The sequence below is a fragment of the Peromyscus maniculatus genome, chromosome 5 (assembly GCF_049852395.1).
Source record: "Peromyscus maniculatus bairdii isolate BWxNUB_F1_BW_parent chromosome 5, HU_Pman_BW_mat_3.1, whole genome shotgun sequence".
Taxonomy (NCBI): domain Eukaryota; kingdom Metazoa; phylum Chordata; class Mammalia; order Rodentia; family Cricetidae; genus Peromyscus; species Peromyscus maniculatus.
The window spans coordinates 121611692-121634835 of NC_134856.1; the positions used below are offsets into that span (position 1 = coordinate 121611692).

Below are 23144 nucleotides of genomic sequence, written 5' to 3' on the forward strand. Positions count from 1 at the left end.
AAACAATCTTTTATCCAAAAGAATACATTGGGTTTTATTGTGTCATTTGTCTGAATACAGACTCAGTGGAATATCTAAATGATACCCTGCTCTGAACTCCAAGTTGAAAGTAAGTTTTTATTATACTTGAGGGAAACAATGGGTTCAGCTGCTTATTGCAAAGAGCAATTGCCAAGGGAGAGTTAAACTCAATTACTGTAACCATACTGAATAAAAAATACTGCCAAGAACAAAAATACGCCTGGGTAAAGACAGCCACTGAATAAAAAAAATCGACAGAAAGCGTATCAAATATTTATTTATCTGGGCAACAAAGGACTATGATACATTGACAGGCATGGAAACTACTGCCAGTGCGGCCCAACACAGTACATCTAGAAGTGCTTCCAATGTGGCCAGTGAAGACACAGAATACCAGGTGGTCCCAAATGCTTGGAGGTGAACAAAAAGAGAGAGGGAGGGAGAGAGAGCACAGAGAAACCCCTAACCCTTGGTTTAAAGACAATATTCGTTTATTGCTCAGAGGACGCTTTTAGGGAGGACAGTGAACTCAAATAAACTTTATTTTTCTCCCCATGATACCACGGGAGGGTTATCAAACCGCTCCATTAAAAAAAAAAAATCTTTCCAGTGTCCCAATGTCACTCGGTTCTCCTTTGAGTTCAATGAAAAGCTAAATGTAATACTAATTATATATAAAATTTTATTTTACTTTAAAAAAAAGTTTTGTTCAGCTGTTTCAATGTCATCATTAACATGCTACCAAGGGGCTAAATTCATGAATTCCAGAAGGGGAGGGGGATCACCCAAACCCTGGATTTCTAAGTAAGTAAAACCACATGAGGAACTAATAGGGAGGACCCAAAACCCACTAAACAGGAGGTAAACGAGATCACCAGATAAATAAAAAAAAAAAAAGGTTTAAAACAGACTCACCATATTTACAAATCCCATTAAATTACACATAAATAAATATATACAGAGACGTGAACACTGATTCCCTTATAGAAGTGGATTTGTGTCATCAGAGGAAGTTCAAGTGGGCACCTTGCAGAGACAACTCCTACAACTGAAGACAGGACATAGAACTTCTGTATTTGTGTTCAAGTTTATTCACAATACTGATAAAAATGTCATTATCCTCTTTGCCTTTTTTTTTTTTAAAGTATGGCTACAATCTGAAGTATGCAAGGGAAGGCGATGAGTTAGTCCCATGAAGCTCGTATACTTTTTAAATTTTTTTAACGTTCTTTTTTTTTTTTTTTTTTTTAGAAAAAAAAAAGTTTTAATGTTTGTTGTTGATTTGATTTAAAAAAAAAAAAAAAAGAGGTTCACAAACGCGACAGAACTTCTTCTCTTTGCTGGCTTCACGACCTGTTCTGTTCTCTTAGGCTCCAGATGAGGGTCAAGAAGGGGGTGTTGGTGCTGATGGGGAAGTTGAGGCAGGGCGCTGAGCAGGCAGCGGCTGCCTGCCTCCCTGGCAGTCGAGAGAGAGGAGAGCAGTCCGGAGGACTCTGGGGCCGAGGGGCGGCGCGGCGGCGGCGGCGGCGCGGCGTAGCAGCAGCAGTAGGAGTGGCTGGTCCCGGAGCTGTCACCTGCCGGGCGGGGGAGGGGCGAGTGGGGGGGCGCGGGCCGGAGAGCCGGGCGGCAGGGCGGGCGGGCGCGGGGCGGGCGCGCAGCCTCACTTTCTGTGTTTCTCTTCTTTGTCACTGCTTTTGGCGCTGTTGTCCGTGTGGCTGTTGGGGTTGTTGCTGAGGTACATTTTGTCCATGGCCTTGAGGGCCTCGGTGAGATAGTTCTGCAGGGCGGTGACCGCGGCGCACACCGCCGGGCTGCCGAAGCCATGGGAGATGAGGTTGAAGTGGGTCAAACAGCTCTGGATGCCAGGCTCCAGGATGGGGTTGGGCCGCGAGTTCCCCAGGGGAGATCGGTCCTGAGCCAGCAGGTCAGTGAACTCTTTGCAGATCTGTCTGCAGCGGGAGGGGAACAGAGAGCCAGGTGAAGCTCCCAGCCGGCCTTGGGGACAGCGAGAAAAAGCATCTCTCCCCGCGGTCACCTCTGCCACCTAGCCCCACCCCCACCCCCCTCGGGGACCCAAGACCAGGCCCCGCAGAAGGATGGAGCCTGCTAAACTCTCTCTCCTCCCTTCAATGAATAGCCTTCCTACCTCAACAAGACTTCCTCTTCTCTCCCCATCCCCCACCCCCCAGGCACAACAAACTTCGGCCTACATCCTTCTCATTCAGAGCAAGCACCCTGAACGTAGGAAAGCATTCTACGGGGGCTGGACTTGGACAAAGAAAAGTTACACCGGAAGGGAGAAACACAAGTGTCCCTCTCCAGTACTGAAGAACCAACAGTTTTGCTTTTCAAAATATCGTCACAGCCCCCCACCCCCACCCACACCCCCACCCAAAGGAACCACAGTAAGAGTTGGTGGAATGGAGCCTCCTCTCAGTCATCTTCTACAAACCAAAGGAGGTTTGGATTTCGACAAAAAAGAAAACTTAGCTTAAAAAAAAAAAAAAAAAAAAACAAAAAAAAAAAAAACAAAAAAAAAACAACAACAGCAGGGCCAGGGAGAGAGCTCACTGGATAAAGGGCTAGACCACACAGATAAATAAGGAGCTGAGTTCGGATCCCCGGAACTCGTGTACAAGCCCAGCTTGAAGGTTTATAGCTTCAACTCCTGGATGACAGGGGGGTCCCAGTGGTTTGCTGGGCAGCCAACCTAGTCCAAATGGTGAGCTCTGGGGTCAGTGACAGACTGTCTTCAAAGAAAAATGTGGAGAGCCACAGAGAAAGACATCCTCTGCAAGGAAGCCTGTCTGGCCCTGGAAGCCAGCTCTAGCAGGGCCTTCCTGAGATGGCTGCAGCCTGGAGGTGAAAGGTCAAGGAAGCAGTGTTGCCAGGCCACACTGCCCCACCCAAGGCCTCTCAGCCTCTCGATTCTCTGCTAAGGACTTCTAAACAAGCCTTTTAAATTTCCAGAAAACATCAAAACAGTCATTTTCTTTTCAGTCTGGAGAAGTCTATTCAGCCCAGGCACCTATGGGAACATAAACTTGGGCCATCTTGAAACCCATTTGACAGCTTGCCTGTGGGCTAAAGTTTAGAGTATGACTGTGACTCCGTCTATCTGTGTGTGTGTGTGTGTGTGTGTGTGTGTGTGTGTGTGTGTGTGTGTGTGTGTGTGTGAGATAGATAGATAGATAGATAGAGAGAGAGAGAGAGAGAGAGAGAGAGAGAGAGAGACTTTTGAGAGCAGAAGAAATGGAATCCAGGATTAAAGGTAAAGTAGGGCAGATTCTGGATGGCACATTTTGCAGGTCCCAGCTTAATCTTTGCCCTTGGAGAACATACCGGATAAGAGAGAAAATGTGGGCCTAGGCAAGCCTGGTTGGTACCTCTGAGGACTTGAGTCTGATTTTTATGAAACAACACTGTCACAAACACATACTCTTTCAGTGAAATCCTCACTGCGTCCCACACACATTCCCATTCCTTTAAAAGTTAGCAAATAAGAAAGAGAATGAAGTTCAGGAGAACACAGGAAGCACCCCAACAACCCCACTCTGTGTCCTCTTTGATACAGACTGTGCTGATTTACGTTTGTGCCCCACTTCAGAATTCACAGCAAAGCTGATCCGAAAGAATAGAAAAGAGAAGAAAACACAAGATGAGTTTTGTTTCTTTTGACAGTGAACAGCCTAGACCCCGCAGAGGTAAATGCCTTACTTTGTAGCCAGGAGCATGTTTTTTCTTGTCACTTGCTCATTGGGATCGGAATGTTGTCGGTTGAGAAATTCCGCTACTGCTTTGGCAGGAAACTCAGTTTCGCACACGTACCCAAAGTCCCTGGCTAGGTGGACGGCTTCTCCTGGCAAGAGGTAAAAGGAGGGAAGTGAGGGCCAGAGAACGAAGAAACTGGGATCAAAGTTTCCTCTCCACACCCAACACCCGTCCTTTTCTTCACTACAAGCTGGAAGGAACAGAAACCCCTTGTTTCCTTACTTTAGACGTTTCTTCTCTGTGAGACCAGGAGACCGTACTCATCAGCACAAGTGCCAAGCTGGCTTACAAGGCCAAGATGGTTTGACAACGTTAAGCCCACCCGTCACCCCCTACCCATCCCCGACTGACGCTTCCCCAACTTCTGTTTGGAAATGGCTCCGCTGATCCAGCCTCACACCTATCAACACATTCATCAATGAGGTTTCATAATTACTCCTTGAGCTTTTCAGCGAGGAAACAAATGAGAGTTTACATTTTAACTTGATCACGTATAATTATCTGTTCATCCAGGCCGATTAACCGGGAGGATTTGAGGGCCACTCCACTGAGTCTGTCTGTGTTGTTGATTTTCGAATCTTTGGTTTTAATTTCCTGAACCAGTTGGTTTTTACTGCGGGGCTTCCTGCCATTAGCTCCAGCTCCGGAAGAACGCATGCGCCAATTAGAGCACCAAAGCCCTCTCGCGGAGCTTGTTTCCATAAAATGGAGCGGATCACAAACAGTAACAGTTCTCCAGAAACTGCCTCTCCACTGCAGCTCTCAACCCCCAGACCCAGACCGACTCTCACGCTCCATCCTCAGCTGCCACCACCACTGTCAGGACGGAGAATTTAGGGGGAAGGCTACGAGAAGCAGATTTTCAACATGCTACCATTTTTTTAATATAGTGTTACCGTGTTTGAATTTTTGTCCCTGAACAATGGCTTGTTTTTTGAAAAGTTACATTATCATCATCTTCAACACCATTTAACACATGGAAATCATAGAATTCCTCCTTCAAAAACATTTGTTTCAGATGTTTTCTAGAAACTTCCAAAAAACTTGGAGCCAATGGCAATATCTCCCCTAACACACTATGCAAATAAGATAAACATGCCTCATTGAAATATAAATCTGCCTGGGAGTAAATCACTATCTTTTTATTTTCCTATTAACATGAGATATAATAGGCCACAAAGAAATGCACAAGAAAGCTATGTATTCACCCCAACCCTTAATCCCAACCTTAAACCAACTGAGTATCAGAAAAAGTTAGGGATCCAGGAGGTAGGAATGTAAATGGATTCTGGTGCCAGTTTTTGTCTAACTAGACAGGGATGCCATTTTGTCTTAAGAAATTTGGAAGGGGGTGTGTGTGTGCTAAAACCTGCCGTAAGAAACTCTTTTACAATGTGTCCACTGCTTTTGCTCTCTCTGTATCCAACAATCCAAACTCTAAAATTGCTCCCTTTTTTCCCATTCTGGAGAAAATGAACACAGTGAAGCAAGAAGTAAGGAAGGAGATGTTTGGAAAACATCAGCCTGCAATGGCTTTTAACCCCGAGCTTTCAGGACGGTCTTAAATCAGGATGCAGGTCAAAGATTCTCACATTAATTCAGGAAGTAATGGTCACGCATTTCTCAAATGCAGATGTCAGAATAACTTAAGTGATTTACTGCTGAGTTCTTTAGAGGAGACAGGAACTTGGGGAATGTGCAGCTCTTAAGTTTATGCATTGTTTAGGTCAAATTTGTGTTGAGGACGAGGGAATTTTGTGGGAGAGAGGAAGAAGAACACATAGGCATGAGTGTATCTTAAATAGGCTCTGGATTGTTTTTTGTTTGCTTTATTTTGTTTTGTTTCTTGTTTTTCCTTGACATTTCAGAATTCTATTCATTCCAGTTACAGTTATAATCCATGGAAAGGTGAAACCACCAAAGTGCACAAGATTTCCTCAAACATCTGGCCACTAAATATTATTCATTTCCCCAGACAACAGCTCCTTTCTAGTTAGTAAGTGGATTGCTTACCTTCCACTAGTGATGTAAGCAGAGTGACATTGGCAGCTTTGCGTCTCCCTGCTGGCAGATTTAATCCTATTTTGTCCAGTTTTTCTCTTAAAGATCTCCCTCCATTCTTAGACTTCGCTCTGTTTCATAAACACATGAAGACAGGGATTTAGAAAATATTGACTTGCTCTGTGTCACACTGAAGTCATTTTGAGTACTTTCTAAAATGTGTTCTTAAAAACCAAGAAGCATGGTCCCAAGCAGGGGAGGAGAACCCAAGGAACCATACAGAAAGGTCATAGGAGATAAAACTGTAAAGCACCCATTGTATTCAGTTATTGTTGAGACTACTGTAGCAGGTTGGAAGCTTCTCGTTTTTTTCAGTTCCCTGAAGAAGACACACACACACACACACACACACACACACACACACACACACACACACACACAGTTTTGAACTCTAGAGTTGGAGGTATTCTTGAGGTCAGCCGATGACTGTGTATTTTCCCTGTGGCTACAATAACACAAACCCCAGTGGGGTCTTTAAATTGTCTTCACAAGATCTGCTGGTAGGTTGCTCCCAGTAACCAAAGTTATCATCACGCTCACATTTCCTGCTCTGGCTTTGGTCCCAATGGGAAATGCATCTCGACAACTGTTTACATGCCACGTCAGGAGCAGAACTGGAAATGTCAAAAGGATGATGGCTGATACCAGCCTTCAAATTTTTCCCTGATTTCAGAGACGATGGAGGCACTTCTAAATAGATGTCTAAATAGACTCCCATAATCAGAAAGTGGTTAAGATAAATTGTTTAAATAAAACAGCAAATTAATTAATTTCAGATTTTATTCCCTACTCAAGTGGTTCTTTAATTGTGTGGATTAGATTATACTCCCTTAGGTAAGCAGTCTCGGATACTGGTGATGGGGGAAGGGGAGGAAAAAGCAGGGGGCAGAGAAAGATCCGTGGCAGTAATGGAACCAAGGAAAAACCAAGTGACTGAACGATGGTGAGAGTCGCTGGTATCAACTCTGCAAAACCCTCTTAGAGGATGTAGGTGGGCTGTACCCACCAAGGCCCAACTCCGGGTCATTAAGATTCAGGAAGAAAGTTAGACAGTGAATTACGGGTCTTCTACGGAGAGGAGAGTAAGAGACATACTATTTGGCCAAAACTAACACTAGGCCGACAACTCACACCATTGGATAGAATCCTAGGATCGAGAAGCACACACAGCTGGCTCTGAGGAAAGAGACCCTCTGTCTCCCTGGCCCTTGTGAAATCTTACCTACTAAAGGGCCCACTTGACCTCAGAGAGGTGAGAATCCTGTGATAAGGGATGCAGTCCCTGAGAGCGACTGCGTATAATGAACGGAAACTGGAAACGTGCCCTGCACACTGCCTGTCACACTTCACAGTAAATCAGAATCGTCAAAAGCTAGTGCCTCGGGCACCCAGACTGGGCTTGGGGGTAGGGGGTGCCTTCTGGAGGGAGGTGTGCCAGCAACCAGGGGTGGGGAAGCCATGCAGCAAGCGGAAGTCATTCCCTTGCTTTACTTGAAAACCAGCCTCCACTCAAGGGCGGCCGGTTCCCATCAGAGACCCTCCAGTGTGGTGCGGCAAAGCAAGAAGCCCAGAAGTTTTCCTGAGCTTGTAACCTGCTCAGCATCCAGGGAAAAGGCAGCTGCACGGCGCCCCATGGCTGCCAAGGCCGGGACTGAGCCCGCAGCAGCCAGAGCTGCGCGTGCGTGCTGGAGCAAACCGAGTCCCCCGAGTGCGCAGGCGCGCCGCCTCACCCCGCCTCCGGCCCCGCCCACCAGGCTCCACGCTCTCTCCTCTCCGCCCCTTCCCCTGCCAGCGTGCGGGACCGCTACCGCCCCGGCGCAGGCGCACTGGGGCCGCGTCCGCGGGGCGGGGCGGGGTGGGCGGGGCCGGGCCTCACCTCCGCAGGACTCCGCCCAACAGCGACGCGTTGAGACACTCGGGCGGTGAGAGGCGCCGCTGTACTTCCGCCACCGTGACCTTGTACTTCGAGGTGGAGCTGAGGAGCGACAGGCGACCCGGAACTGAACAGAAGACTTCGTTGGGGTTCACCACGCCACCGAAGAGGTTGTCCTTGTTGATAGGGATGGCGGAGACGGCGTTGCTGTTGGACTTGGACAGGGACACAGGGCCTGCGGAGACAGACGCGGGCGCGTGTTGGGGGGGCGGGGGGCGAGGGGCGGGCGGACCGCGCGCTGCTCAGCTCTGGGATCCCGCAGCGGCTTCCTGCCATCCCCCTGGCCGCAAGCTGTCTAGAGATGGCTGGGGCTGTCCCTACCCCCTGGGCTCGCGGAGGGCTCCGGCGAGGTGCAGGAGATCGTGTTTGGGGAGAGAGCGGGTGGGTTTTCCTGTGCAAACCTAGGGCAGGGTTGGTGGAGCCAGGGTTTTGCAGACGAAGGGCTCAGTGCGGAAAGAAATTGCTGCTAAAACCAGCGGATAGTTTCGATGGCTCCTGCAGCCGGTAAATGAGCATTTAGCTGGCAAGTGGTGGATTCTGTTGTCACACATCACACGAATACCCTTTTATCGATAGACCCTTATGTTCCATTTTAAAAGACACTCGAGTTTTGGAGATCATTCCAAGCCCAGTTTTGAACGGAACTCAAGAATAGGCCTACCACTTGAACACTAGGAATGCATCCTTTTGTTGAGCAAATACTAAATGAACCCTGTCTGCCTAAGCCCCTTCGAAGGGGTGGGGGGGTAGGATATACAATCAGTGAAAACCATAAGCTCTTCATTGTTGGACCTACCATTGTTAGAAAACAAATTCAAGACCAGCAAAACCAGGGGTCCATTTCTTAACACCAATGTAATTCAGATGCATCCGCCACCATTTAAGTACAATGCATTTGTATCTTAAAATTCCACATGGGGACGTATAATAATAATATGCACACAGTCTCATCACAGCGTTCCTGTTTTGTTTTGTTTTGTTTTTAATGGGGATATTCTAGTCGTATGGGGAGGTGAGGGGCTCTAGGTTTTGGATAGATCACTTGTGACATTAATAGCTCTGGGGAGGCTAATAGAGACAATAGGAGTTAAACGAACTCTTGAGAGATTACTAATAAAAGAGCCAATTATCATGTCGACTTGGAAAGAGCACCTCTTAAGATTTATCCCTTGCACATCTAATTTGACATGACAAAGACTTCACAGATGCAAAAATGAAACTTTAAACTAGCTAACAATACACTGATTGGGGTTAGAAATGGGAACAGTTTTATATAGCATCGTTCTCTGGTGGTGCCTAGAATCCTGAAATTATTGCCACCATAACAACAAAAATATACTGCTACTGCATTTAATATAAGAAACTTTATTTCTACTAAGCACAATGCAGATGATAAATTTAGCCAAATCATGTAACACCTTTTCAACAATTTCTAAATACATAGGTTAATAGTGGCATCTTCAAGATGCTAATTTTAACCAAGAGCTACCTTTTTGTTAACCTAATTCACCAAGTTTTAAAGCCCTGAGACTCAGTCAAGAGACTAGAAACTAAGAGAACATGAAAGTTTTCTTTCCTGATAGAGTGCTTTTTTTTCATTAATATTAAAGTATTTGTATTATTTCAGCTTGATACACTTTTTAACCCTCATGGCCTTTAACTCCACACAATGATTTAACTATGAAACCATTTCCAAATCGAAATGCCACTTCCAAATCAGGTCAACTATTGCACATTTCATCTTGTCCAAATATGATTAAACTAAATTCAGTGCTGAAATCATGATCTGAACAAAGCTAGCCTGTTGCCGTTACCAAGATCCTGAAAGCCGGTTATTTAAGCACTGGTCTATGCCTATCTATTTGTTAATTCTGAGCCTTTAGGAAATCCTATTTGAAAAAAAAAAAAAAAAAATACAGTCCTGCAAGTTCTTTTAAATAGCACTCTGCCTGTAAGGACATGCTTGGAATGCAGAAGGAAATGGCTTACCTTTCTTAATTACAGTTTGATCTGGGATGTTAATACCCGGGTCTTCTACATGCTGCAACAAAAGGATACACATGAATGTAAGTGTATAATCAAAACAAAAGGAAATGAATATTCCCTGCAAGATGGGGGAGGGAAAGGTGGAGGATGGGAGTCCCCCCTCCCTCATAATGACATTTATATATAAACATCTCATCTTGGCTTACTGAATTTGGAGCTTTAAAACTCAAGAGGTTTCACTGTACACCCACAGCCCATTTCTCCTCCCTCCACCCCCAGCAGATAATCCGCACTGAAGAGGATGGGATGGGGAATAAAACTTTCTTTGAAAATTAAATGAAGTTTTGGAGTTCTTAATCTTTTTCACAGTCAGGTCAACCTTCGGAAAGGCGCCTAGCTTTAGTGTGGCACCTCAGCAGCTTGGGAGCCTCAGGGATCCCAGTGTCCAGGCAGCCACAGCCAAGGAAACACAATAGAAATGACAGGAGCTTGAGTAACAGCAGAGTGTTGGAAACCCTGCAGGTAATGCAACAAAGCACACACACACACACACACACACACACACACACACACACACACACTCCTTCACTCAGGGAAAGCTAGGATTTTTTTTTTTTAAACCGCTGCCTACAGCAAATCTGGCAGGAATGTGGAATATCAGGGACGAAAATCCTTTGAGGCTGTTTTCCTGTTGTCCAGCAGCAGTGTGGGGTGCCCCTCTTTCTTTCTTTCTTTCTTTCTTTCTTTCTCTCTTTTTTTTACAGATGGATGGGTATACGTGTGTGTGTGTGTGTGTGTGTGTATGTGTGTGTGTGTGCATGTGTGTGCTAGAATCAAAACGTGATTAGAAAGTAAAATGAAATCATGTTTTCTAATGCAGAAACTGACAGGCAATATAATGTCTGGCTGTGTTTACAAATTAGCACCAGGGTTGCTGAGAGAGAAGATTTCGCAATCGTTACCAAGCACAGGCATTGCCATTTAAAAAACTATTACTTCCTTCTCTAGTCTTTGTCCAACAATAATACTGATTCGAACATTTTCCATTCTGTCTTGGATTTATGCTCCTGTTAATTGTGCCTGATCGCAATGATTCCGGGTGGATGGTACTAAGTTGCTTTATTACAGGTTTTATTATACTCAATGCTCTCATTTGTAACTTGCCTAAAGTGCTTCTGGATTTAAGTATAATTAAATTGAGAAATGTTCAGAAATGACTACTGCTGCAGTTCTTGTGTTTTAACTATATGGGGAAATATGATCCCTTTATGCATGCACCCTAAACCCATAAAGTAAATGTAGTGTGGCATAATACTTTTATTTCTGTTATTTCTAGCTAGACCTTGTCCACACAGGGAAGACTGTTAAGTTTAAAACCCCACTGAGATATTAATGATTAAATAATTTTCACCATCGACTTGATTTTCTTAAATATTTAGCAGTCATTCTTATTAAAAGTTAACTGTGGCAGCAATGGGAAAATTGAAAACAACCCTTTTCCTGACCCAAATTCCTTCGAAAGATCTTTTTCCCCCTGGAAAGGTGGGGGAGGGTGAGAAGAGCAGCAACTGGGTTTCTTGGTTTTATATGATCATCTGGTTAATTTCTCCTACTGACCAATTTTATCACAAAGAGTGGCCACACAGGTATCAGAATTCCCATCAGCCACAGGATATTTTTGCAGAAGTAGATCTATTTCCAATACACAGTAGCTCCAAAAGCTTAAGATATTATTTTGCTGTTAGAGTGTTCCCAAAGAGCAGGCAAAGACAAGGATTCAGAGACTCTCTGAGAAAGAAAACTAAAATCACCATAACTTCTAGTTCTGTTCAAAATTACCATTATAAATTATTGCCCCAAATTTACTAACCATTGTTTTCTAAAAACATATAAATATGAACACACACACACACACACACACACACACACACACACACACAAACAATGCTTACTAAAGCCTTGCATTGGATCAAGTACCTGCTTTCCTGTGTTCCATGCAAGGCTGTTAAGCATAACCAACAAATTTCAGTGATTAACTGGGCTAAATGAGAGAGGTAATAAATTTTCTATTTTCCTGTAGAACTTCAAGAACGTTTTAAATCTGCCAGACAATCAGGTAAGTTCAGGTGGCCGTTTTCCTTACAATCTAATTCAGCAATCATTAAACTGTCAACAGACATACCACTGCTATATTTGATGCAGTAATTTGAAATAGCATTTAAGCAAAAATCACATCCAGATACATTTCCTTTCCAAAGAAAAGTACCTTTAACAGAAGTCTTTACAGCGTTAAAAAAAAAAAATTGGCTTGCTCTAATTCCATTTCAGGAAGATTGTGAGAAAACCATAAATTTATAGAGCTGAAGTTGAGGTGCTGGTTGCAATTTAATTTTTAAAAGTATTTTCAAATTATCAATAGTCTGAGTTATGCTGTAAATAGTACATGTACTGAGGCCGTCCTTATTTAGAAATCATTTTAAACTGCATTTATTGATAACTGAATTAGAACTCAACGCAGCGCCCAATAGTCTCCAAACATTTAATTGAATATGCAGTGTAGCAGATTCTGATAGGCGTTGGGAACCTAGCTAATGATTTATGAGGTCACCACTTAGCACCCCCAGGAAGAGAAGAAAGCTTCATTTTAATGTCCGGGTGCTTGGATTTGCTACTTGCTTTCCTTTGATCAGGATAGGGGAGGTATAACTTCTGGATTTCACTAATGCTTTTAAAACCCGGCTCAGGGACCTTTTTCCCAGGTCTCTCACACTTTCTTTTACTTTGTGAGCGCATTTGAGGGGCTTCCTAGGCTAAATTTAACCTCTTTCCTAGAACAGCGAGAAATCCTCCCAACATATTCCGCAGTGGAATTAAATCCTCCCCAGATCTACACAATTTACTGTCACGGAGAGGAGACGCTACAGTGACGGGTGACAATCGCCTGATTTATTTCTGTGTTGGTTGGAAGTGGTGGACCCAGGCATTGTTGAGCGAGCTCCAGGAAGCATTGTTCTCAATTACTTTCTCATTTTTAAATTCAGTTGTTTGAGTCTCACTTCCACTCCCAACTATTATTGAGGAAAACCAAGGCCCTGCGGGCCTGGGCTCCACGAAGCTTCCGCGCGAGGGCAGGTGAGCCTAGGGCTGCGTTCCCTCCCCGCGGCCCGCGCCGCCTCTTACCGGGACGTCCTCGATGGCGTGAGGTAAGGAGTGGATCGGGAGGTCCCCGAGCCCGGAGCCGAGCCCGTGTGGGCCGTGCAGGAGGTCCTCGTGCCGCCGGTAGTCCCTGCGAGGGTCCAGGCCGGACAGCTGGTGGGGTAACCCCCGGTGCGTGTGCAAAAGCCCAGACTCCTGGCTCTGCCTCTGGCCGGGCCAGCCCGGGTGCTGCGGCTGCGGCTGCGCGTGCAAGGGGTTCAGGCTGTAGGGGTCGTTGACGTGGGAGTAAGGATCTTGCGACTGAGGGTAGATAGGCTGGTAGGGCGGGGGGAAGTAGGGAGGCTGGAAGTCGGCATTGGGGGTGTGGGACAGCGGCGGGGCACTGGTGTAGGGAGATTGACCTACAGTGCCCAGTTGGGGCAACCGTGCCGTCCCGTTGCTGGTGCCGTCGTGACGGTCCTGGAAGAAAGCAAGACGAAAAGGGAAAGAGTAAGAAATGAGGCGCAGAGTTTTAGCTATCCCCCCCCACTAAATCCATTCCGCAAGCTAGTGTGGGGGAAATCACCCATTCCCCTCCGCAGGACGCCGGGGTGGGGGTATCAGCTCTACATTGTTCACATTGGAAAATACCCAAGAAGTGAAGCAGGCCTTTCCAAAAAACGCAAAAAAATCAGAATATGTAAATCCAGGGGCACAGCAGTCTCTCCTAGACATTCCTCTCAAAGGAAGGAAGGGGATGTGAAAGGGTGTCCTGCAGTACATACAGCCCTTAACACCCGTAGTACCAAACCTCCCTTAAGCAAAATTCCAACAGCCACTAAATATTAAACAGCAGAATCGGCCTTTGCTTTTCCCGGATTTGAACCTGTCTGCCACTGCGTTATTGTTTACTCTTCCATTAATCTGGAGGGGGAAAAATCATAAACCTTCAAAGACTATTACCATTTCATGACTATTTAAATAGAAACATGTTTCGCACAGGGGCCGTAAGAAAGCACACGTTTAAATTACCAGCTTAAAGGTTTTAACTGCATGGTTGGGGGGGGGGGTCTGTCTTTTCCGCTTCCTCTGTTAGGCTTTTACACGATAGGGTTGTTTTATGATATGAATGGGGAGTAAGGGACGCCAAGCTGGGGTTTAAAATAGAAAGATTCTGCCTTACCCGGTTCTTTTAAAAGAAAGAGGAGCACCCCGGGGCGGAGGCCCCCGCCCCTTCCACCCCAGCCCCAAAGGGCAAACGAAGCCCCTCACTTTACGTTCCTCTTGCAAAGCAAGCCAAGAGTGGGTTCCAGAGAACCAGAACCCTTCAAGGTCCAGCCTCAAGGCCCCGGGCTAGGGGACACACTGGGGTGCGCCTCTCACCCCCCACAGATGGATTAAGCATCAGATGTGGAGAGTGGCTCTGGAGCAAGTGAAGACGCGAGGAAATAAAGACGAACCGGGCGAGATACTGGCCCAGGCAAAGAGCTGCCGGGTAGGTCTGCGTGCGCGGAGAGGTCCAGCAGAGACAGGGTAGTGGCGACTCGTTGGATTTGGGGATGGAAAAGAACCAGAGAAAGAAGGAAAGGGAAGATAGGAATGCAAATGGAAGGAGATGTCCACCGGGAACCCAGGCCGGGAAGCCCTGGACCTCAGAGAGTTTCTCGGCTGAGGGTTTGGGGAACAGAATTCCTAAGGAAACAGGGATGGGTGGGGGTGGGGTGGGACTCACCATAGCTGAAAAACTGTGAACTAACATCTGCGAAGAGTCTGGGGTAACCAGTCAGGGTGAAAAAGAAAAAGAAAAAAGAAAAAAGAAAAAAAAAAGGCCAAAAACCACCACGCCTCGAGCACCCGGCTGCCCGGCGGCCCGAGAGAGCCCCACACAAAAGGCTCCGAGAGCCCCGCGCCACCCAGGACTCCAGTCACCGCGCGGACGCTCCCGCGAGCGCCGGAGCCCCGCTCGGATCCATCCGAACTTGTACCACCGAGTCGCGCGGCGCCTTCAGCTGGTCGAACCCACGATCTCTATCCTGCCGCGATCGGTTAGGATTCAAAGTTCTTTAAGAAAAACAAAAAAAAACAAAAAACCAACCAAACAAAAAATACCAAGAAAAAAAAAAAAAGAGGAAAAAAGTGTGTGTGTGAAGTGTGTGTGTGAGTGTGTGTGAGTGTTCCTTAATCCGTGTCTCCCCCTCTTTTCTTAGCGGCGGCTCCACTTCAGCTTCTAATAACCGCGCTGGGCAGCGTTCCTGGAGCCTCCTAATAGCAGATATTCATGACTATTAATATTACACGAATACTTAATAAGGGAAGAATGCCTGGAAATCGAGCGTGAAGCGGAGAGGCAACTCGCGCCGGAGCCGGCTCTCAATGCAGTCATTGACGGGAGTCTCAGTGTAGCAAATCGGAGGTGGGGAGAGGGAGCGCGAGAGACAAAAAGCGGGCGACGGAGGGAGCGGGCGAGCGTGCGGGGGGCCGCGGCGCGGCGTCTGGCGAATCACAGCGAAGGGGCAACATTTTAAAAGGTTGCAGGGCCTGCAAAAGTGAAAGAGAAAGAAGGCGAGAGAGGGAGGCCGAGGGGCGAGAGCGCGAAGAGGGAGGATGTGTCTGCGTGCGTGTGCGAGAAAGAAAGTGTGGGCGACAAGAGGAGAGAGGAGTGGAGAGAGGGAGGGAGGAAGGAGGGAGCGCCGGGGAGGAGGAAGGGAGGGCAGGAGGGAGGGAGGAGGAGGGGGAGGAGGGGGCCGAGCCGGAGCTGCGGAGGGGGAGCCCGCGGGGGAGGGGGAGGGGAGAGGAAGCGAGGGAGGACAATCGGACCTAAAAGGCTGGGGCAGACCTCGGGATGGAGCGGGGGTCGCGCGCCGCGGGCTGGAGCTCCGGGGACCCGCGCGCGGCTGCCCACCGGGTTCTGCGCCTGGGAGGTGCTTCCCGCCGCTCTCCGGCCGCGGGATTCTCGGCTGCGCAGCGGGGCCTGGGACTCGGGACTCGGCTGCCCGCTGCCGCGCTGTTCCTCCATGACCAGGCGTCCCGCCTGGAACCGGCCCGCCCGCTTCGCCAACCCTTGTCCTCCGCCTGGCCACGACGAGCTGCCTTCCCTAGGACCTCGGGGCCGTGCGCTCCTCGGCTGCGGCTGTTCTGATCTCGGCTGGTCCCTGGACCGGGTTCCGGGAGCGGGAGCCCGGACGCGGCCCCGGGAGCGCACAGACGCGAAGCGGCCCAGCCTAGGCGCCTCTGGCAAGGGCTCCGGGCTCCCGACACAAACCCGTCCGACTGGCTGGGCCACTCCCGCCGACACCCCCTAGATGACAGGGCTAGCTCTCCCGCGCGTCGCCACTGCCAGTCTGCCCGCCCGGTTGTCGGAACAAGCGGCACCTCGCCTCTTGCGTGTCCCTGCAGAGCCTCAGCCAAACCAGACAACTCCAAGCCCGCTCGGAAACCCGAAATCCCTGCTCTAGCGCTGGTTAGCCCGCCGCCACCAAAGTTGTTGAAATTGCCCAGACTTTTTTTTTTCCCTTCTCTCCTACTCCATTCTCATCATTCCCCCGCACTCCCCGCCCCGCTCTCACGCACCTCCAGAGCCTCTCTGGGGGTTCGAGTTCATCTCGCGCCCTACCCCTCGAGACCCCTTCGGTGTGTGGGGCCACGGGAAGGTTATCAACCCTCCCACTCAGGACGCTGGCACCCGGAACTGACTTTTAGGTTCCAAGAGAGTGAAAAATCACCTGGCTGGGGAGGGAACCCAGACCCCTAAGGAACCAACTGCTCGATAGTGCCTAGGCCTGTCCGCAAAAGGCACCCATAGACACGCAAACCAAGTGTCTGGTCCTACGTGGGGTCCTACACCCCTCCTGACGCTCCACAGGAGCCCCTAGAGAAGCGCCGGTACTGATGGGATGCCACCTGGTGTCCCATCCACCAGGTTGGGGGTGGGGAGGGGTAAAGGGGGAGCCAGAATGAAGAAAGACGTAAAATAGTATTCAAAAGGAAAAGGGGAGGGAGTGGGTGACACTTCCTTCACACAAGCCCAGTTTCTGATTTCAAACAGAATTCTTGCCTCTGAGCCCGCGCAGACGCTGCTGCCGGAACCCCAGCTCCAAATGCCAAAGGGAAAAGAAATAAAGTAAAAGAAGAAGAGCAAATGGCAAGGCTGCTACATATTTATTTGGATAATCACGGGGCCTCCCACCCCTCCTTCGCCCCGTGCACTCATCAGCTCCTTTCAATGGGGTTTGTAAAAGCAAGGTTGAGGCGGTTTCCTGCAAGCGGTTGGTTCTTTTTCCATGCCTCCCTGGCTGTCCCAAAAGTCATACTCTGGGGCCCTGGGTTTTTAAATGTGTTCCCAAGGGGAGCGCTCTGTGGTCCCAGCGGACTATCGAAAACCGAAGGTGATCGGCAGCTAAGCCAGGCTTCTCTGGGTCCCTCAGCTAAGCGCCGGCAGGCACCAGGGCGATTTTTTCCCCCCGACTCAGAGAGGCCGGTAGAGCAACTGCACTCGGCCACCACCGTGGGGTGTGTCCACCCCGTAGCTCAGCGGGAGAAACTGCTTAGAACTTCAAGGGATACAGAAGCTAGGGAGTGAGCCCAGAGGCTGACTTGAGGGCTTCCAAGCCGAACCCGCTTACAGGGAGGTGCGGCCCAGGTCAGGGAGAAGTGTGTGGGCCCTTCTCCAAATGCAAGAAGGGAACCTCTTTAGAAAGAAAGGAATGAATGAAAGAAAAAGGAATATTCATCTCAGAGAGGAGGTGAAAGGGGGAACATTTTTTTTCTTCCTGCTACCGTAGGTGACCCCAGATTCTTGCTCCAGAGACACCCGAGTGCACTGGCACGTGCCCAGTTGCCAGCAATTGTTTAAAGGAAAAAAAAAAAAAAAAGCTTGTCTCTTCGTTCCACACTCTCAGGCAAAGCCAAAAGTAAGCAGAAAAAACCGGGGGGAAGTGGGACACGGGCTTCTAAGGACAAAAGTGAAAGAAGCAGAGTCCACGTCCACCCTCTCCGGCTTCTCCCCCGTGCTCTTCGGGCGAATTCGAGGGGCGGGCGCAGCACTGGCGAAAGTTTGTTCCACCCGCGTTCGCCGCTAGCTGCGTGGAGAGGAGGAGGAGAGGGAGGGTCGATCTCCAAGCCTGTGGCTGCAAGGATGACTGAGCCGGCGCCGCGCTTACCTCACAGTCTTCGTACTTGATATTATCCGTCAGTTTCCAAAGCATTTTCATGGATCGGCGTGATCGGATTTGCCCCTCTGCGCCTCGCACCCCAGCGGAGCTACTCTCTAGGTTAGCGCAAAGTGCGGGCTGCGGGCGGTGAGCACAGGAGGAGGAGGAGGAGAGGAGGGCGAGGAGGAGGAGAAGGGTAGGGAGGAGGAGGAGGGGGAGGAGGAGGAGGAGGGCCAGGAGGAGAAGGGCGAGGAGGGAGGAGGAGAGAAGGGTTAGAGAGCTCCCGTGTGCGCTCGGAGATCTCCCTCTAATGGTAGAAACTTTTCCCTTTTCCTGCTCTTCACCAACAGCCTAATCGCCTCATTAGCATATCAACAATAGTCCAATTGCTCGCCAGTACCACAATCTGCCGCCGGCCGCTCCGACCCAGGTATAAAGGCCTCTTCAAGCCGCGAACTTGCTCCCAGAGCACACGCCTGCACGCCTGCCTGCTAGCCCAACAGCTCTACCCAGAGCTCCACCACCCTCCCTTGCTCCGGCTGCCCCACCCCGGCCCAATTTCATCCCTTTCCCCTTTGCCTGTCTTCGGATCCTGCCAGCCAAAGATGCCTTGGATTAAGCTCGGTACTGCGCAGGGTACCAGCGGCGGAGCCAAGGAACCAACTTTTAGTACCCCCTACCCCTGCTACTTACTACAGCCGCCACTAACCGATCTGCCTTTCGTCCCCGTCCGATTTTATTAGAAATCATTATCCCTTTCGCAATGAATCGTAACCACCAAACCAGGACCAGCAAAGTCACTCCAGGATTTTTGCCCAACTGGAGATCGCCTCCGCTCACGGCTGTTACCCCCTCGGGCTGCAGCGCCCTGGGAGTTTTATTAGCTTTGCGCTTTCCCCCCAGGTTGGAGATTCTGCCAACCGGCTCCGGTGGCTCGGTTGGGGTTTGCGATCTCTTAATTGCTACGTGTAAAATAAAAGTTGTACCCTGAAGAGGTTACTCGACAGCTCCGGGGGTTATTCCTCCGGTTTGTGTGAAGCTGGAGCGGGGTGTTTGGGCTGGAAGGTTTCCCAGGTGCAACGTGGACAAGAACACAGAATTCGGATGGAGACGCAGAGCTGCTTCTGGAGTGAGCCGAAAAGCAGACCCATGAGCGCCTGGGACTCTCCATGCCGTGTCATACGTGCATCAAAATAAATCACTGGGAACCAACTCTTCCTGCGCTAATCGGCTCCAGTTTTCCCAAGATTCTCCTTTTTAATTAAAGAAGGACGCGATCCTTCATGATTTGATGTTCCTAACGCCGGAGCGTTGGCGGCGCAGTGGCCGGCTGGTGAAGAAGCTGAAGGAGACACCCCCTTGCCCAAGCTGACCACTCCCGGCTGGCTCTCCAGCTCCACTCAGGGGCTTGTTCACTCCACGGGGGATCCTTCCTCCCTTTCAGCAATTATTTTAAAGTAAGAAAAAATTCAAAGACTTTAATGTGATAGTTTGATATACAGGGATTTCTCTGGCTGAATTTCTCCACTAACACTCTAAAAAATATTTCCATCTGTCTTTCTCCTGTTCATTGTGGAGAACCGCTCAGTAGCAGCAGGTCTCCTCAGAGACCTCTGGTTCATCTGGTTCTTCTTTTTTTTTTTTTCTTTGTTTCTCCCCTCCTCACCCACCTCCACCCCCAAAAAACCTCTAGGCCTCCTGGATTTCCATAGTGAATCCATCATGGGAGTGAAGACTTCACCAAACCCAAGCGTTGAGTAACAGGTGGAAAAGAGACAAGAGAAGGGAAGACCCCCCACTCTCTCCACTCAAAGCCGAAGGGGAGCAAAGCTTTCTTCTCAAGACCCTACCTGGCTAAGCCAGAGGCCAGGCCAGAGGGGACAATCTCCCCTTCAAAGACCCAAGGCCCTGGGTACTCCCTGGAGATGACGCCTCACATTTAAGCAGTCACTTGGCTGATGGGTGTAGAAGCTTGGCACCCCACTCTGTCCCCAGAAAATGGTCAACATTCCATGCAAGACCCCGCAAGGTTTTCCCCAAGGCCTGCTGAGCAGCCAAAAGGGCTCCAAACCTGGAGCTCAGCTTCTGGGAGGGGCCAGTACCTCCACTTTCCCAGAGGCAGCCGCAGCCGGGTGCCCTATGACCTCTAGGCCAGCTCCTAGGCCTTGGAGCACGGGTTTTTACATCCTGCGGACTCGGACTTGCCAGGGTGCTTGAGGGAACTCTTTAAGTTTCGCTTTCTTTTCCTTCAGTTGTGACCTGGGGAAAAGCGCTTAAGGGTTTCTATCTTCTCCTACCCGACCCTCATCCCCCTTCCCCTCCTCGCTGCTCAGTGCCCCACAGATCTCAGGCTCTCAACCAGCTGAGGGCTACTTAAACTGTTGTCTATTCCCGCCAGGGGCACCATTGACGTGCAGATTGGGGCCTGCCAGCTCAGTGCCGCCGCCGCCCCGCAGTGTGGGCGCTGATGAAAGGCTGGGGGGAGCAGTTGGGTAGCCCCTGAGCCAGACGAAGCTCACGCTTGCATGAGCTTCATTACCACAACCCATCTCCCCCCCCCCCCCCAGCCAGTGCTGGGTCTGGGCAGGGGCCCGGGTTCCCTGGGACAGCAGCGCTAAGGTTGGAGTTAGGGCTGAGGATGTAGGCCTGACCTGAGAGAAAGAGACTGTGACACCCACCAGGAGAGACAAAGAAATACAAGGGCCAGAATGATCTTCTGTCTGATGGTCAACATCGAGTCGGGGGGATGCTCAAGTGACTAAGCCTGGTGGATCTGGTCCCATGGGACTCAAAGCCACCAGCCCTCACCCCCAGATTCTGGCTCCAGCCACTTGCCAAACAGTAAGGCTCTCAGCTGCAGGCCCTGGGCTCCACCATTCCTTAGCAATCGGTGGCTTTCAAATCCTACTCTGGCCTGGCTGGAGGCCTGGCCGCAGCCCCAGCCAACCCTGGGTGGTGGGCACCTTCTCACGCCCTGCAGAGTTCTTCAGAATTTAAGAATAACTGCCTCAGGTCTCAGCACCCCGAAAGAGAGTTAAGCCCACATGGTGCCGGGACAGAAGTGGGTTCCAGCACTTGTGCTTAGAGTGGGGGTTTCCATCCTAAAATTAAGTCGGTCTAAGTTTGAGGAAGGAATATTATTTAGTATTTTTAGCTAGAGAGGGAGTATAAAAAATCCACTCAACAAATAAAAGTAGAAAACGTAAGACGAAAACAAACGCAGAAGTTTCTTTCTCCAACCCCTGGGAATGCAAGGAAGAAGACACCTCTTCCCAACTTCATGGCTGAACTCTCAGGCAAAAGAAGGGAAAAAAAAAACAACAACAACAAAAAAAGAAACTCCAGGGCCTTGTCCTGGGAGGAGCAGAGTTTTCAGCTCTGGTTTTTCCTTTGGGAAGGTCGAACGAAGCCTTTGGTTCAGATTGCCCCTTAGGCTTGTGGCTTACAGAATCTCTCTCTAACCAGGCCTCTCTGTTGGCTGGGGCAAAAACAGGGCCCCGCGGTTCCTATTATGAAATCCCCGACCGGGGAGAGGCAGCGTGGCTTTTTCAACCTGGCTAGAGACGCCCTTGTTTCCCTGTAAGGAGAATGTGTGGAAGCCTGTTCCCGGGGCGGGGGCCGGGGTCTGTGGCTCAGGAAAGGCCAGACCCAGAGCCTATCCGCTTTGGGGTGTCTGCGGCCTAGCAGGGTTACCTTTGGCAGGCTCTAGTACCGAAAATTGCTATCTGTACTCACCACCCCACAGTTCTGTAGTCCAAGAACCGAAAACCCATCCTAGGAAGCCAATTGAGCGAATAGCTAAACTTTGAACTAACTTTAAAAAGTGTCTCTCAAAAAATGTGCTCCCGGCTATCTAGCCATCCGGACCACTTTCCATCCACTCCAAAGGTCCCCCAAATGTAGGGATACCAACCGGACAGGTGCACCAGAACCCCACCCGGACGCGCAACCCTGGGGTCTAAGGGCGGGGCAGGCACAGCCATCGGGGAACCCACACCTCCAGCCCCGCGTCCCTCCCCACTTCTTAATTAGTCATCCAGCTAAGTTTCTGTTCGGGTGAGGGTGGGAAAATGGCTGGAGATCAAACCACAAGTGACCCCAGGGGCCACCTGGCCACCTGTGGAACGTGCGCTGGACTTTTCCCGGACTCTGGCCCGGAGGGCGGCACGCTTGGCCCCCAGCGCCAGGGCTGTCGAGACTGTCGCCGCCTGCGCTGGTTCATCCGGTCTTCTCTCTCCTAGGAGCACTCTTGGGTGCTGCCAGGCGTGCCTCACCTAGGACTCCCCTGCCCTGGGCCACGGCGCTTCTTCTCCGCCTCCCCACTCCCGGCCCCCTCCTCCGCTCCACCCCCGCCCACCTCAGTCCCAGCCAAGGCAAACCCCCGTACCTGCCAGTCCCCCATTTTGGCAAGTATGGACATCGCGTCTCGGCGCTCCTGGCGACGGGTCCCCGCCGGGCATGGGCTGGAGGGCTCTGCCGGGCCCGCTCCCTGGAATCGCTTAGGCAAATCCTCTTTTTTTTTTTTTTTTTTTTTACCTGCTCACTAACATCTCACCTGGCCATAAAGAGCTGGGTTACTACCTGCAGACGCATGCGCGCTGGCCTAGGAATTCACTCCTCCAGCCCCAGTCCCAGCACCTCTCTGAGCTGACCTGGGAAGTGATGGATTTATAGCTACAGCAATCTCACCATCAGCTCCAGCTTTTCCCAACAGCCCTAACCCGCTTTCCCGGTCAGTCCCTGGCTAGTGAACCGAAGCCAGGGACCGGCTGCTGAAGGTTGCCGAGTCCCACGCGGGTGTGAGCGTGTGTGTGAGCAGTCGTGTGGTGGGGACATCTGCAAGCTCATTCCACCTTTCCCTAGCCCCCGGAACTTTTGGGTTAGAGGTGGGGGATGGGGTGGGGGATGGGCCAGACCTGGAGAAGGGCCCAGATCCCGAGTCCCGGCACACCTGGACGCTAGCAATGGGACAGGGTCCCCGCCCCCTCCTCCTCACCCGCCCACGAGCTTCAAGGCACTGCCTGCCTTAGCGGATCTGACTTCCACCCCCAGGGCGGCCTCCGCGGTGGATTCCAGATCAAATGTTG

The 23144-nt window shown here is 50.0% G+C and overlaps 1 protein-coding gene and 1 long non-coding RNA gene across 4 annotated transcripts; one reads left to right on the top strand and one right to left on the bottom strand.

The window, feature by feature from the left end:
* Positions 1 to 278: 278 nt before the first annotated feature.
* On the bottom strand, positions 279 to 22601 carry Tfap2a (transcription factor AP-2 alpha). 3 transcript variants are annotated; one of them, XM_076573206.1, is made up of 7 exons: positions 22445 to 22601; positions 12953 to 13387; positions 9776 to 9827; positions 7730 to 7961; positions 5806 to 5924; positions 3739 to 3880; positions 279 to 1970 (listed from the first exon to the last, which is right to left on the bottom strand). In XM_076573206.1, the coding sequence occupies exons 1-7, from the start codon at positions 22475 to 22477 to the stop codon at positions 1682 to 1684; spliced, it is 1302 nt and encodes a 433-aa protein (XP_076429321.1). In that variant the 5' UTR covers positions 22478 to 22601; the 3' UTR covers positions 279 to 1681. The 3 variants fall into 3 exon arrangements, with proteins under 3 accessions (XP_076429321.1, XP_042134323.1, XP_006972850.1); XM_042278389.2 differs by lacking the exon at positions 22445 to 22601 and adding an exon at positions 18067 to 18227; XM_006972788.4 differs by lacking the exon at positions 22445 to 22601 and adding an exon at positions 14640 to 15631.
* LOC143273474 (uncharacterized) lies at positions 15705 to 19049 on the top strand. The gene is made up of 2 exons (XR_013051591.1): positions 15705 to 18177; positions 18408 to 19049. It is a non-coding gene; the product is annotated as an uncharacterized LOC143273474 (long non-coding RNA).
* Positions 22602 to 23144: the final 543 nt, after the last annotated feature.

What these genes read in the sequence shown, in the direction of transcription:
- Tfap2a (XM_042278389.2), bottom strand. Translation starts at nt 18,117, where the DNA reads ATGAAAATGCTTTGGAAACTGACGGATAATATCAAGTACGAAGACTGT. An exon ending in TTGGGCGGAGTCCTGCGGAG is followed by an intron (nt 5,925 to 7,729) that starts GTGAGGCCCGGC and finishes TTTATGAAACAG; the next exon opens with AGCGAAGTCTAAGAATGGAG. An exon ending in AACATGCTCCTGGCTACAAA is followed by an intron (nt 1,971 to 3,738) that starts GTAAGGCATTTA and finishes CTCCCGCTGCAG; the next exon opens with ACAGATCTGCAAAGAGTTCA.